Source organism: Octopus sinensis, linkage group LG5, assembly GCF_006345805.1.
Source record: "Octopus sinensis linkage group LG5, ASM634580v1, whole genome shotgun sequence".
Taxonomy (NCBI): domain Eukaryota; kingdom Metazoa; phylum Mollusca; class Cephalopoda; order Octopoda; family Octopodidae; genus Octopus; species Octopus sinensis.
The window spans coordinates 25,828,839-25,844,857 of NC_043001.1; the positions used below are offsets into that span (position 1 = coordinate 25,828,839).

Below are 16,019 nucleotides of genomic sequence, written 5' to 3' on the forward strand. Positions count from 1 at the left end.
GCAGGCTTCCGCCTGGCTGGCTCCTGTTGAACCATCCCACCCATGCCAGCATTGAAAGCAGATGTTAAACGATGATGATGATGATGATGATGATGATGATGATATATCCATGATATAGTTAGCAGTGGGAGAGTGATATGATTAGGTAAGCTGCAGCACCAGAGCAGAGAAGAGAGGGAGGCATCCACTACCACTCATCTCTTATCTTGTGGTGCCACCTGGACACTTCATCACCATTATTTATCTCCTTGGGTTACCACATTATTCTCACTCTTTCTCCTAAATGTGAGTAGACATGTAGCTCTTCTACAACATGAATCTGTTCAACCCCAACTTCTTCTTTCACTCTCATACCTATTTCTTTACTACCCACAAGAGGCTAAACACAGAGAGGACAAACAAGGACAGACAAACAGATTAAGTCGATTATATCAACCCCAGTGGTACTTAATTTATCGACCCCAAAACGATGAAAGGCACAGTCTTCCAACCCCTATCAAACATAAGGATGTCCACCACTGTCACCATCACTGCTGCTGCCGCCGCCACCACCATTCCTTGGGTTTTGTAGGTTTGAAAGATGCACGGTGACCTCAATAGTGTTGGTGGCATGAAAAAGCACCCAGAATACAATGATAGACAATAGGAAGGACATTCAGCCACAAAAACTATGCCATAGCAGACATTGGAACACAACGCAATCTTTGGACCCATTAGATCAAACTGTCCAACCCATGCCAGCATAGAACATGGATGTTGTACATATATATATCATCATCATCGTTTAACGTCCGTTCTCCATGCTAGCATGGGTTGGACGGTTCGACCGGGGATCTGGGAAGCCAGAAGGCTGCACCAGGCTCCAGTCTTATCTGGCAATGTTTCTACAGCTGGATGCCCTTCCTAACGCCATATATATATATATATAAGTATATATATTTGTGTGTGTGTGTGTACATGCACGTCTGTAAATTTCATGTACATATAAAGAATCATATACACATACATATAGGTAAATATTAAATGGACACACAGATAAAAATGCAAATAGATGGATACAACAGGTGAAAGCTAGATATGCTCAGTATAGGAAACATGTAGAAAAAGGACAGATTAAAATAAATAGATGCAGACAGATACTTAGATAATCAAACAGACATGCACATATATATATATGCAGATAAATTACAGAGAAAAGGATATAATGAGGAAAAAAAATTGTCTGAACTACAGAGAGTAGATTGAGTTCTGGTTCAAGCAGGAAATAAATGTCAATGAGTTTGTGTGTATGTGTGCACGTGCATTCACACATACATGCATATGCACTTTTGTCCATTTCTGATGACATATACATGTCACACAGAAACACTTTATTTTATCATACCTCAGAAATCAGCTGTGATTCATGACATTCATGAAACTAAGTAGTAATTTCAGCACCATGGTAAATATTTGCACTCTACTTCCAATATTGAGTATGTATGCATATAGAGTAGGTGTTTATACCGGAGGGAAATGGCCCAGATTTTAGAGCTCAATTTTTAATGTTGCATTAAACTCTAGTATTTCATTGCTTCAGAAGCAGGTATGGCATTGCATAAAATTTATAACTGGTTATAAAGGATAGTGAGAGCAAACAATATCAGAAAACAGAAATGTAAAAATATTTAAGTATCAATATTCTTCTTTACCCATTTCAACAGCAATGACACATACCTGTATGTATATGAAACTTACTGGTGTGCACTTACACACACACATGCACACACACACACACACACATACAATTATATATATATATATATATATATATATATATATATATATATATTATATATATAATATATATATATATATATTGTATATGTATCATCATCATCATCGTTTAGAACGGACGTTAAACGATGATGATACATATATATATATAAACATCATCATCGTTTAACATCCACTTTCCATGCTAGCATGGGTTGGAGAATTTGACTGAGGACTGGCCAACCAGATGGTTGCACCAGGCTTCAATCTTGATCTGGCAGTTTCTACAGCTGGATGCCCTTCCTAACGCCAACCACTCCAAGAGTGTAGTGGGAACTTTTATGTGCCACCGGCATGGGGACAGTCAGGCGGTACTGGCAACCTCATATATATATATGGCTTCACAGACCCCAGTAGAACCATCCAACCCATGCTAGCATGGAAAACGGACGCTAAATGATGATGATGATGATGATATAACACACACACAGTACCCGTCTTCCATGCTGGCATGGGTTGGATAATTTAATCCAATGGGTACAAAGACTGCATTGTGCTCCAATATCTGCTATGCCCAACTTTTCTTTCATACTCTGTCAAACATACATATATAGAGAGGTGGGAGGGAGAGTGTGGGAGAAATAGGGGGATGGAGAGAGAGAAAATGTGGGAAAGATAAAGAGAGAAATACATATATCTATGGATAGATATATGTCTACATGTGAACCCAGCCCTGGCTGAAGAGTTCAAATTCAAATTCATTTGAGCACTATACATGTTTTCTACACTGTTCATAACTACATAATTATTAATAATAATAATTATTATTACATAATTATGTACTTATGGTAATTATTATAATTAAAATTTATGTGGTTGTGAACATTTGTAGGCATATAAGAAATGATATTTTTGAAATATTAATGATATTATCTAATAAAATATATATATATATATATATATATATGCTACAAAATTAGAGAATGGAGAAACATACTTAAATCAATAAAACATCAACTATCCGATGATACCCAATCAATACTTTAATACACCATTACATATGAGTAAAGGCATTATACAAAATGAGATATACAGTAATAGTAAAAGATAAAGAGATATAAGTAAAAAATTTCAAATATAATATGCAATTAAATCAAACTGACAGCTGTTTCGGCAGTGAGGGCAGTCATACCTCATTTAACCTCTAAGCCATAAAGGCAGGTATAAATGAGACATTAACAAGGATGCCCCACGGCCTCTTCAGAGAATTAAATTAAATTTGTTATAATTGTGAAAAATATTATATACCATATACAATAAATATAAAAATATAAAAAGTAAAATATAAAACTTATACATCATATGCTACACTTATATAATATAATACTCATTGGTACAATAAGGAGGTAACAGAACAAAATAAAACAAAATAATATCAGTGTATATATTAATATTAATAAGTACCGATATTATACATATTTGGCTAATAGTTTTTTAAAAAAAACTACACATAGGGAGATGAAATAATAATTAAAACCATGGTTCAGTTCATAATTCTAAAGCTATGAAAGTTAATAAAAATTACTATTAATATTAATATAATAATAAATAAAAATATAATAATAATAATAGATACAGTTAAGTTTGCACAAGTCCATCCTTTCAAGATCGAAATAACTATGAGTTTAGAAATGCTGATCACTAGGTAAAGAAAATTAGATTAATTCGATTGGCTATTGGTTTGAAATTTAAATCACACAAAAAAAATTTACGGTTGGTTAGTCAAGGAACGCCAATATTCACACACGCATCTACAGATCAATCGCACATACACACATAGTTTATGTATATACATACACTTATACACATACATAATCACAAGCAACAACTAGCACATAGATAAACAAAAAGGGAAGCAACTATGCTACCATTTAGTCCTTCAAATTATAACTGTGCCTCAAATAACGAAAAAAACCACCCATGCATTTCATAAAATATTTATTTAGATATAAATATTTTTAAATATCAGTATGTTACTAAGTCAGATAATTATTTCATGGGTAACTTAAAATTTATAACACCGGTTTGTTGCATAGTAAACATACGGTTGTTAGATTTATCGTAAGTTTGTTATGATTCCAATACGCTAAATTATAAAATGAAAATATATATTAATTTATATTATAAATAAATCACTTATTTACTTAAAATTTAATGCATAATATACCAGTTTAGGCATTAAAAATAGAAGGGGAAGTACGTATTATATATGTATATATATATATGTATATATATATATAGTATATATATATATTATATATATATATTTTGCTAGTACATGCGTGGTGAAGCTATACATTAGCGTCGTATTTATTACGTTCGCTATTTTCTAGTAAATATCGGTACTTCGTCGTGCCATATATTTACTTCTATGTATAATTTTCCCTCACGGGCTATTCTTTACTGGAAAGCAATACTCTCATATTGCATTACTATTTTTATTGAAACCTCTTCACCGTTCTCGTTCTGTCAGCGTTTTGGCGTTTCAGTCGAGTGTATTGGCATTGATGTGGCAACATCTGAAATGTTGTCGGGTATATGTTGGCTGATGAAGATAAATCAAGTATATGTGTGCAGACATATCTTGAAAAATCTGAAACCGGTCCCACATTATCCCTATCTAGGTATTTCATCTTTCAGATGTTCTCCCTGGAGATAAGACAATTTTTTTCAAGTTTGTTGCACACACGCATTTTTGCTAGTACATACGCGGTGAAGCTATACATTAGCGTCGTATTTATTACGTTCGCTATTTTCCAGTAAATATCGGTACTTCATTGTGCCATATATTTACTTCTATGTATAATTTTCCCTCACGGGCTATTCTTTACTGGGAAGCAATACTCTTGTATTGCATTACTATTTTCATATATAAATATATATATATATATATATATATATATATATATATATGTATATGTATATGTTCCCTTACTAACATGGAATTAAAACTTAGTATGATAGCATGAAATTACAACATTATCACTACCTACTTGGTCATGATTAGCATAAGTGTAACTGGTTGACTGTGTAAATATCTTATTTCATAAAAATATGTATGTTTTTTCCGACATAAAATTTCTGTGCATTTTCCTTCTTTTTATTGTTTTATGGTGAATTTTAATTCACCATGTAGAATTTTTTCTCAAACCTTTTCACTACATATATATATATATATAATGATTATATATATATACTAGCAGTATCGCCCGGCGTTGCTTGGGTTTGTAAGGGAAATAACTATATAAGCATTTTTAGAGATGTAAAGTATAATAGCCATCTCAATATGGCTAACCACAAAGGGGGGTGTTACTGTAGGTTTTTACGTTCTGAGATTTAATAATACATTTTTAGAGAGTTACTTCCCTTATATAATAGCAAAAAAATGCATTAAAAATGGGGAAAAATGATGGTAAATTTTTTTTTAAATCGTAGACTCATCGTAGACGCGCGCTAATACCCAGAAGGGCTCGATATGAATCACGACTATAAGATACCCGCTTTTGGTTACACTGCACCTCAAAATGTGGGAGTAGTTAGGAATCTAAATCATAGGAGACAGACACACAATTTCACTTTTATATATAAAGACTAGCGGGTTTCTAAGGGAAATAACTATATAAGCATTTTTAGAGAGTTATAGCCAAAAAATGCATTAAAAATGGAAAAAAAATGATGGTGAATTTTTTAAAAAATCGTTGACTCATCGTAGACATTTTTAGAGAGTTACTTCCCTTATATAATAGCGAAAAAATGCATTAAAATGAAAAAAAATGATGGTAAATTTTTTTTTAAATCGTAGGCTCATCGTAGATGCGCGCTAATACCCAGAAGGGCTTGATATGAATCACGACTATAAGATACCCGGTTTTCGTTAAACTACACCGCAAAATGTGGGAGTAGTTAGGAATCTAAATTGTAGGAGACAGACACACAACTTCACTTTTATATATAAAGATATAAAGATATATATATATATATATATATTCTATTATTTGTTTCAGTCATTTGACTGCAGTCATGCTGGAGCACTGCCTTTAGTTGAACAAATTGACCTCAGGACTTATTTTTTGTAAGCCTAGTATTTATTCTATCTGTCTCTTTTGCCTAACTGCCAAGTTACAGGGCACGTAAACACACCAACATCAGTTGTCGAATGATGGTGGGGGGACAAACACAGACACACAAATACACACACACATATATATACAACAGGCTTCTTTCAGTTTCCATCTACTGAATCCACTCATGAGGTTTTGGTAGAAGACACTTGCCCAAGGTGTCACACAGTGGGATTGAACCCAGAACCATGTGGTTGGGAAGCAAGCTTTATCTTATTAGATAACAGCCATCTCACATTAAATGACAAATGTTTCAGCCACTGTTTTCCCTAGCAGGAAACAGAATTTCATGGAAGTACACTGTTCCTTCATTTCAGCCATCACAAAAATCAATGAACAGGGGAGAAGCACTGCAAAACAAACACCCTTAGTCACCATAGTAAGTTCCAATGAAAAATATGGAAAGATGACTAATGCTACTTTGACTGCAAGTTTTATGTTGGGGTATCTTCCTTCTAAAGAGCTACCTGGCTGTATGGTTACAAGGTAAACCTATTGTTTACTGTTACACTAATTGAATAGACCATTGAAAGGAACGCTAAATTTCTCAATCAAATAAATATTATGAATATATACATTATTATTCTTTCCTTTTATTCTTTTATTTGTTTCAGTCATCTGACTGCGGCCATGCTGGAGCACCGCCTTTAGTTGAGCAAATCGATCCCAGGGTTTATTCTTTGTAAGCCTAGTACTTATTCTATAGGTCTCTCTTGCTGAACTGCTAAGTGACGGGGACGTAAACACACCAGCAGTGGTTGTCAAGCGATGTTGGGGGACAAACACAGACACACAAACATATACACGCATATATATACATATACATATATATATGACGGGCTTCTTTCAGTTTCCGTCTGCCAAATCCACTCACAAGGCTTTGGTCGGCCCGAGGCTATAGTAGAAGACACTTGCCCAAGGTGCCATGCAGTGTGACTGAACTCGGAACCATGTGGTTGGTAAGCAAGCTACTTATCACACAGCCACTCCTGCCCCTATATATGAGGGGGTACTCAAAAGTAAATGGAAATGTTCTCTGTGGGACAAGCCCATCGTAGTTTGGGCTTCTGCCACTAGAAGCCACATGATGCGACCCTAAGGCATCGGTCTACTAACCGGCACTGTTGGGTGAGATTGTACTGCCACGTGGTGCATGTTTGCTTTGCAGTGCTTCTCCCCTGTTCATTGATTTTTGCAATGGTTGAAACAGCTGTCATGCTTCAAGGTGGCGAGCTGGCAGAAACGTTAGCATGCTGGGCGAAATGCTTAGCGGTATTTCGTCTGCCGTTACGTTCTGAGTTCAAATTCCGCTGAGGTTGACTTTGCCTTTCATCCTTTCAGGGCCAATTGAATAAGTACCAGTTATGCACTGGAGTCGATATAATTGACTTAATCCCTTTGTCTGTCCTTGTTTGTCCCCTCTGTGTTTAGCCCTTTGTGGGCAATAAAGAAATATAAAACAACTGTCATGCTTCAAACAGCTCACAAGGGTGCTGCCATGAGCAAAACGCAAGTTTATAAGTGATTTTCAAGCTTTAGGAATGGTCACTTGTTGCTTGAAGGCCAACCTCATCCAGGGCGACCATTGACCTCCGAACAAATGAAAACACCATGAAAATTTGTGAACTGATCTTGGAGGACTGCCAATGAACAAGTGATGAACTTGTTGATATGACTGGTGTGTCCTGGAGCTCCTGCCAACAAATTTTGAGTGAGGAATTGTGACTGAAAAGAGCTGCAGCAAAATTTGTCCCTTGTTTGCTCATGGAAGAACAAAAGAAGCACCGACTGAATGTGTGTTGTAAACTGAAAGAACAATTGGAAGTGATGTGGACCTTTCTTCAAAGGTCAACACTGGTGATGAAAGTTGGTGCTACAGAATTCGCAGATGTGGAAGAGGTGAAGAAAAAAACAACAGAGGTGTTAAAAGCATTACTATGCAAGAGCTCCAGCACTGCTTCGAACAGTAAAAAACGCATCTGGACCAATATTTTGAAGGTGATGAAAGTGTAATTATGTAAAACAAAGTGAATTGCAAAATTCTGGTTTCTTTTGGGTGCCCCCTCACATATGTATATATATATATATATATATATATTTGTGTGTATGTGTGTATACATACATACACAAACACAGATGATTAAAGGTTCACATTGCTGTGAAGTGCATTGAAGTACATAATGAATAATATAATACAGTTAAGTAGAGTGGAATAATATTTATTCAAAAATGAGTATATTCACTTCTGAATAAAACGGCATTAATTATTTTTGCATGAAATGATTTTCACACACACACATCATCATCATCGTTTAACGTCCGCTTTCCATGCTAGCATGGGTTGGACGATTTGACTGAGGTCTGACAAACCAGATGGCTGCACCAGACTCCAATTTGATCTGGCAGAGTTTCTACAGCTGGATGCCCTTCCTAAAGTCAACCACTCCAAGAGTGTAGTGGGTGCTTTTACGCGCCACTGGCACGAGGGCCAGTTAGGTGGTACTGGCAACGGCCATGCTCAAATGGTGCATTTTATGTGCCTCCTGCACAGGAGCCAGTCCAGCGGCACTGGCAACGACCTCACTTGAATGTTTCTTTTTCACGTGCCACCAGCACAAGTGCTAGTAAGGTGATGCAGGTAACGATCACGCTTGAATGGTGTTCTTAACGTGCCATAGGCACGGAGGCCAGCTTGTTGCTCTGGCAACAATCTCACTCATATGGTACTCTTAGCACTCCACTAGCAACGGATGCCAGTCACTGAGTTTGATTTCGATTTTGATTTCACTTGCCTCAACAGGTCTTCGCAAGCAGAGTTTAGTGTCCATTGAAGGAAAGGCATGCATAAGTGGACTAGTTACACCCCTAACATAGGCCACAAGGTTATGGTCTCACTTGCGCTTGCCGAGAAGGTTATGGTCGCACTTGTGCTTGCTGAGTCTTCTCAAGCACAGCACATATCCAGAGGTCCTGGTCACTAGTCATTTCCTCAGTGAGGCCCAATGTTTGAAGGTCATGCTTCACCACCTCATCCCAGGTCCCCTGGGTCTACCTCTTCCACAGGTTCCCTCAACTGCTAGGGTGTGGCACTTTTTCACACAGCTATCCACATCCATTCTTGCCACATGACCATACCAGCGCAGTCATCTCTCTTGCACTCCACATCTGATGCTTCTTAGGTCCAACCTTTCTCTCAAGGCACTAACACTCTGTCGAGTATACATACTGACATTACACATCCATCGGAGCATGCTGGCTTCATTCCTTGCGAGCTTACGCATGTCCTCAGCAGTCATGGCCCATGTTTCACTACCATGTAGCATGGCTGTTTGTACACATGCATTGTACAGTCTACCTTTTACTCTGAGTGAGAGGCCCTTTGTCACCAGCAGAGGTAAGAGCTCTCTGAATTTAGCCTAGGCTATTCTTATTCTAGCAGCTAGTGTACCCTTCTCCGCTACTGACTTGGTCACATAGGTAACAGAAGCTATCAACTACTTCTAGTTTTTCTCCCTGGAATGTGGCGGAAGTTGGTCTCTGCACATTTTCAGTGTTATTTATAGCTCCTGAGCATCTGCCACATACAAAAACTATCCTCCCAGTTAGCCTTCCTTTGATATTGCTGCACCTCTTATGTGTCCATAGCTTACACTGGGTACATCTTATAGAGTTTCTACCTACGCCTTTTCCACAGATCAAGCAGGGCCATCTACCTGAAGGGATTTGTGGCTTGCTTGCCTTCCTACTTATTAGGACTTTGGTTTTAGCTAGGTTGACTTTAAGACCCTTTGATTTTCATCCTTGTTTCCATACTTGAAACTTCTCCTCTAGTTCTGATAGTGACTCAGCAATTAGAGCAAGGTCATCAGCATAGAGAAGCTCCCAGGGGCATCCTGTCTTGAATTCCTCCGTTATTGCCTGGAGGACTATGATAAATAGGAGGGGGCAGAGGACTGAACCTTGGTGGACCCCTACCTCTACCCAGAATTCCTCACTGTATTCGTTGCCAACCCTCACCTTATTGACAGCGTCCCTGTACATGGCTTCCACAGCTCTCACAAACCATTCATCTATCCCTAGTTTCCTTATTGACTACCAGATAAGGGATTGGGGGACCCTGTCAAAGGCTTTCTTCATGTCAACGAAAGCCAGGTACAGGGGCTTATCTTTGGCAAGGTATTTCTTCTGCAGCTGTCTAACCAGAAATATAGCATCAGTGGTGCTTTTCCCAGGCACGAAACCAAACTGACTCTCTCCCTAATTAGTTGGGATATATATATATAAACTGACTCTCTCTTTCTCTCTCTCTCTATATATATAAACTGACTCTCTCCCTAATTAGTTGGGCTATATATATATATATATGTGAGTGTGTGTGCATGTCTATATGAGTTAGAGGTTAAACAACCATGTAAGGGATAATAAATATCCAGTATACTACTGGATGTATACCTATGTATTTATATCCAAATGCTTACTGTTGTCAGGCAGTAGCGCAATTAAATAATAGGTATGAGTGGGGGTAAACCAGAAATTTACCCAGGATTTATAAGGCAAAGAAGAAAATGGAGAAGATAATCCATCAACAAACATCAGCCTGCAAACATTCATTTGGATCTATTTATTAATTACAATCATGTGTATAAATAAGTAAATAAATAAATAAATGAACAAGAATAAATGAATGATTAATACTATACTCTTACAGCTGTTTCAACTTTTGGGGGTCCAAGTTGCCAAGGAACTATAAATGATTTCTACCATAGGCGCAGGAGTGGCTGTGTGGTAAGTAGCTTGTTTACGGACCACATGGTTCCGGGTTCAGTCCCACTGCATAGCACCTTGGGCAAGTGTCTTCTACTATACCGTCGGGCCGACCAAAGCCTTGTGAGTGGATTTGGTAGAAGGAAACTGAAAGAAGCCCGTCGTATATATGTATGTGTGTTTGTCTCCTTAGCATTGCTTGACAACTGATGCTGGTGTGTTTATGTCCCTGTCACTTAGTGGTTCGGCAAAAGAGACCGATAGAATAAGTACTGGGCTTACAAAGAACAAGTCCTGGGGTCGAGTTGCTTGATTAAAGGCGGTGCTCCAGCATGGCCGCAGTCAAATGACTGAAACAAGTAAAAGAGAAAAGAGAGTAAGAGTATTCTATAAAATTTGACCTGTGACTGTCTTCTTACATTGCACATCCACTAAATACATCTACTTCCATTCCTTTAAGCTTTATTCCTATTCACCTATCACTCTATATCTCTCCACTATTAGTTTTCTGCTAATTTCTTTCTTTTTCTATAAACTATCTTTGACATTATATCTACTAACGGTTTTATTAAAAAAAACTTGATAGTGTTCCATTCATCATATATACAGTCATCACATTCTGTTAAAATGCCTTATTGATATGTTTGGTTTCTTTCTTTCCCTGATGAGAAGATTGCATTGTTTTACACAATTTTATTCCTTCTGGAATAATACCAATGTTGTCTTCGAAACATATGTCGGAAGTAAAAGAATTTGAATAACACCTGCATTTAACTCCATTTATTTATTTATCTATATTATACAAAATATTTCACCTAAACTTGGAGTTTCTACCTTTATCAATAGGCTGTTACATCCTTGTTACTTGTGTGAATTTTTGCTACCCTGCTAACTGTTTATTTATTTTTTCTGAGTTATTTGTAAACACTGGAAAAAACACACATACATTTATATACACACACACACAAACACACATATATATATATAAATATATATATACATATAATAATATAAATAGTATATAAATATATGCATATATACATACATATATGTACATACTTACAGATATATGTATATATACATGCATATATAGGTACAGGACATCAAAAAAACGTTGAACACAATGAGAAATGAAAACATAAAAACAAAAACATAGAAATGAACTTTTTTCGAACGATATATATATACACACACACAAAGATATACAAATATATATACACCACACACACACATATATATATATATATATATATATATATATATATATATATATATATATATATATATATATAATATATATATATATATATAATATATATATATATATATATACATACATATACACATGTATATTTAGATATACTTGGTGAAACTATTTCGTTTTGGATTTGTTTTGCAAGATTCTTTATATGAGTTCGTGTGTTGAAGCATATTCTGTTGTGTCTGGGGAGAGTCATTTTCTTTTTGTGCCTTATGATATAACACACTCACCGGTAAAATTTCCACTTTTTTTCTTATTTTTCATTTTCCTAAAATTTTTGTTGCATCTTGCAACCTTTTCAAAAACTATTGAAAATGTTGCAAGAAGCAACCAAAATTTTTGGAAAATAAAAGTAAGAAAAAAAGTGGAAATTTTACCGGTGAGTGTGTTATATCATAAGGCACAAAAAGAAAATGACTCTCCCCAGACACAACATAGTGAAACTATTAAAAGTGAAACTATTATATCACATTACAATAATGTTATTTCATTTTTGACGCGTAATACCGAAACAATCTAAGAGATCACTGTAGGCTCACATTAGGCAAGATGTTGAAAATTTTTTTGGCCCATGACACTCCATGGACCCTAAGTAATGCATGTGTAAAATTTGAATGAAATCGGTTGGATAGTTCTTGAGTTTTAGTGATACACACATACAGACACACGGACAGACATGCTCAGCTCCATTCATAAGTATAGGGTTTTACCTCTATACAATTGACACTACTTGAGCCAAATGAGTCAACAAGGGAACCTGTATGTGATTACTTGACATATCAGAAACAGCAGCCAAATCCTCCTCAAATTATATTATCTTACAAAAGCATACGTTGAATACACAAGAGTGGAAGAGGGGACCCTCCGCCCCGACAGCACCACTTTTGGGTTTGCTGTAGACAATATGTATTTTGGGGGATGGGGGACTGAAGGGTCGCCTCGGGCGGCAAACACTCTAGCTATGTTAGTGATTGAATAATGTTAAGTTCACTGAACATAGGAAAAGGCAGGCTGGTCACAGTTGGATTGCCTTTAGTCATACGTTTATTCAATTAGAGCTGACTTGGGGGTTAAGCAATAACAGAAAGCGTCTCTGATCTATTACGTGAAATGGAATAGATCTGGAGTCTCTGGTCGGTTGACCTGCTAGATAATAAAAAAAACCCCAAACCCCCCAAAACAATCCAAGACTCCTTCAAATCAGACTCTACTACCTCAGGAAAGGATACATTGGATAAATTGTTTTAGTTACATTGTGGATAGAAACAGGATGGCTATAGTTGAAATACATTCGACCATAAGTCTGCCGATGACGATTTTCAAGATGATTGCGTTAGTGGCATTAAAAAGGCAAGTTTTGGCAATTTAGCTTCAGGTTAACCATACATGCTTCTTCCTAGGATCTTTGATTTAAGCTTGCCTTTAATATTGAAAAGGCAAGGATTGATATTCTACCCCAAAATATTTTCCTAGAAATTCTCATACCGAAAATAAAGACTCCCTTTTACGGGGTACGATTCCAATTATAGGTACACACTTTTTATTTCACTTCTTTATTCTTTATATATAGCTGCACAAAAGCCTATTCCTTCAAGTCTCAAAACGGTGCGGTGTGATGCCGTGGTGTGCCACAGAATTTTAGTAATTAAGGCTTCGGAAAATTCATCATAATGGCTGGGAATCTTGAAAAATGCATTATTCATAGTCTCGCAGAACACGGGTATGACTAATAAAACGGAGTAAACAATGAGCATCTATATATATTTTTTTCCTTCTAAATTTTCGACTTCCCACACGAAATCCGTCAATAATTGCTGTCTTAACATGCAAAACACAGCAGTAATTTCTAATCTTCCACGTGAAGTGCGCTAGCAAATACATTGGAAATTATCTTGCAAAGTGCGTGAACTTATTAATAGTATTTATTTTTAGCACGACACGAAGTCAAAAGAAAGGTGAACCATTGGTATATTTAATAAATGTAAACAAATATTTGCCTGAATGGCAAGTATGTATAAATAAGTAAATACAATCACGCACGCGCACACTCTCACACACACACAAACACACACTCTCTCTCTCACTCACACACACGCACACACATTTAAACATATAAATAATAAATTATTTGTATCTGTGCTAGTAGAACTATTTAGTCCTAGGTTGCATTACACCAAGACATCAAATTGCATGCGTTTGAAAATCCATTCATGTATTATTAATACTTACAGATGTATTTACCACAGGTCAAACCAAGTAGTAACCTCGATCTCGCCATTTAATTGATATTAAGGAAACAACGGCTTGAAAATTAAAATGTTAAGGCTTAAGACATAAATTAATATCAGAGTACTTTCTCTAAGCAATATTCTCAAAGTACATATTCTTATCTGTGTCAATGGGTGTGCGTATCTGTTTACTCACAATGGAAACGAACCGGTTATACCGGACGTGAAATAAATTTTTAACGAATCACCGAGTAGTGCCCCCTTAATCACCATGCCCACAGCGTCACTATACAACAACAAATAAACAATGGAACTCGCCTCTGCTAAACAAAACAGCCAGAGTGGACGTTGTCAAGAAGAGGTGAATTAAATCGTTAATATAAAGCTAAGCGAAAAGGAAAACAAAACAAAAAAATTTCAAATCGGGGAATGAAAAAAATATTGATTAGATTTTTATTTTAATTTAAATCATGTCTTCTGATGCCCTTGTCAAGTGTGTGGCCTATAAGCTGTGAGTATATATTTTAATATTTTGTAAGGCTCAAATATCACGTTCGCACGAACACGCACATGCACTTACGTATGTATGCGTGTATGTATGTATGTACGTATGTATGTATGTATGTATGTATGTATGTATGTATGTATGTATGTATGTATGTTTGTATGTGTGTATGTATGTATGTATATATGTATGTGTGTATGTATATATGTATGCGTGTATGTATGTATGTATGTATGTGTGGGTGTATATATGTACACACATATATACATATAAGCTAAAGTTTATTCAAGATCAATCATATGTAACATATATATAATGTTGGTGTATACAAATCCATTTAACAACTATACAAAAATAAAAATGGAAAAAGAAAAAAGAGAAAGAAAGGAAACAAAAAAATACAAAAAATAAAAAAACACCAATTAAACTTCAAGTGCCTCAGTTGGTTGCAAACCACAAGGTTCAGTGGAACCTACTGAAGCAATCCAACAGACTTGCAGTGTTACCATGGGCAATGGCGAGTCTAAGGTGTTAGAACAGCCAAGCACCCTCACAGGTATCACCTGATACCTTGGTAAGGTGAGCTGCCAATGATGACACGAACTTCACCATTAGCAACCCAGCTCCTCCAAATGTCTCAAACGCCACAGGCTGGGCAAGATAGTTCACTAACAGGTCCCGATACTTAAGGATTCTGTTCCACTTGACTATGGAAGCAGTAGACGTCCCATTTACCACAGCATCCAAGATGTGGGAGGGTGCAAGGGAGTCACAGACTATGATGTCCCAGATGGGGCACCTACCTCTTGCCCAGGGACAGAGGGTAAGACCATCTGGTTTTTTCCAATTACAAAAAAAATCAAAAAACATTCGAGCGAGGTCGTTGCCAGTGCCGCTGGACTGGCTCCTGTGCCAGTGGCATGTAAAAAATACCATTTGAGCATGGCCATTGCCAGTACTGCCTGACTCGCCCTTGTGCCAGTGGCACGTAAAAGAACCTACTACACTCTCGGAGTGGTTGGCATCAGGAAGGGCATTCAGCTGTAGAAACTCTGCCAGATCAGATTGGAGCCTGGTGCAGCCAACTGGTTTGCCAGTCCTCAGTCAAATCGTCCAACCCATGCTAGCATGAAGAGCAGACGTTAAATGATGATGATAATGATGATGATGATGACTTCTAGATAACCTTGCCAGCTCCAGAATGGAGAGGATATTAACCTGAGTAGGGCCAACTTAATGATTAAGTTTAGGTTGGTGTAACCAGCATTTAGGTGGAAAGACAAACTGCAAAGACCTGTGGTATCGAGGAGCCTACCACAGTCCCC

At 36.8% G+C, this 16,019-nt stretch overlaps 2 protein-coding genes across 3 annotated transcripts in view; one reads left to right on the forward strand and one right to left on the reverse strand.

Annotated features, from left to right (window-relative positions):
* Positions 1–14,326, reverse strand: part of LOC115211625 (peroxisome biogenesis factor 1) — an 88,609-nt gene extending 74,283 nt beyond the window's left edge. The window contains exon 1 of the mRNA XM_029780244.2: positions 14,191–14,326. The gene's annotated coding sequence lies outside the window, so the exon portion shown is untranslated. The remainder of the gene's footprint in view (positions 1–14,190) is intronic.
* Positions 1,422–16,019, forward strand: part of LOC115211626 — a 52,622-nt gene continuing 38,024 nt past the window's right edge. The window contains exon 1 of one of the 2 annotated variants that reach the window (XM_036503253.1): positions 1,422–1,657. Coding sequence is in view for 1 of the 2 variants with exons in the window: in XM_029780245.2 (XP_029636105.1) it covers positions 14,660–14,700 (41 nt within the window). In the remaining variant the exon portion in view is untranslated. Of the gene's footprint in view, positions 1,658–14,307; positions 14,701–16,019 lie in introns of those variants that run through there. The other variant, XM_029780245.2, reaches the window with a different exon arrangement.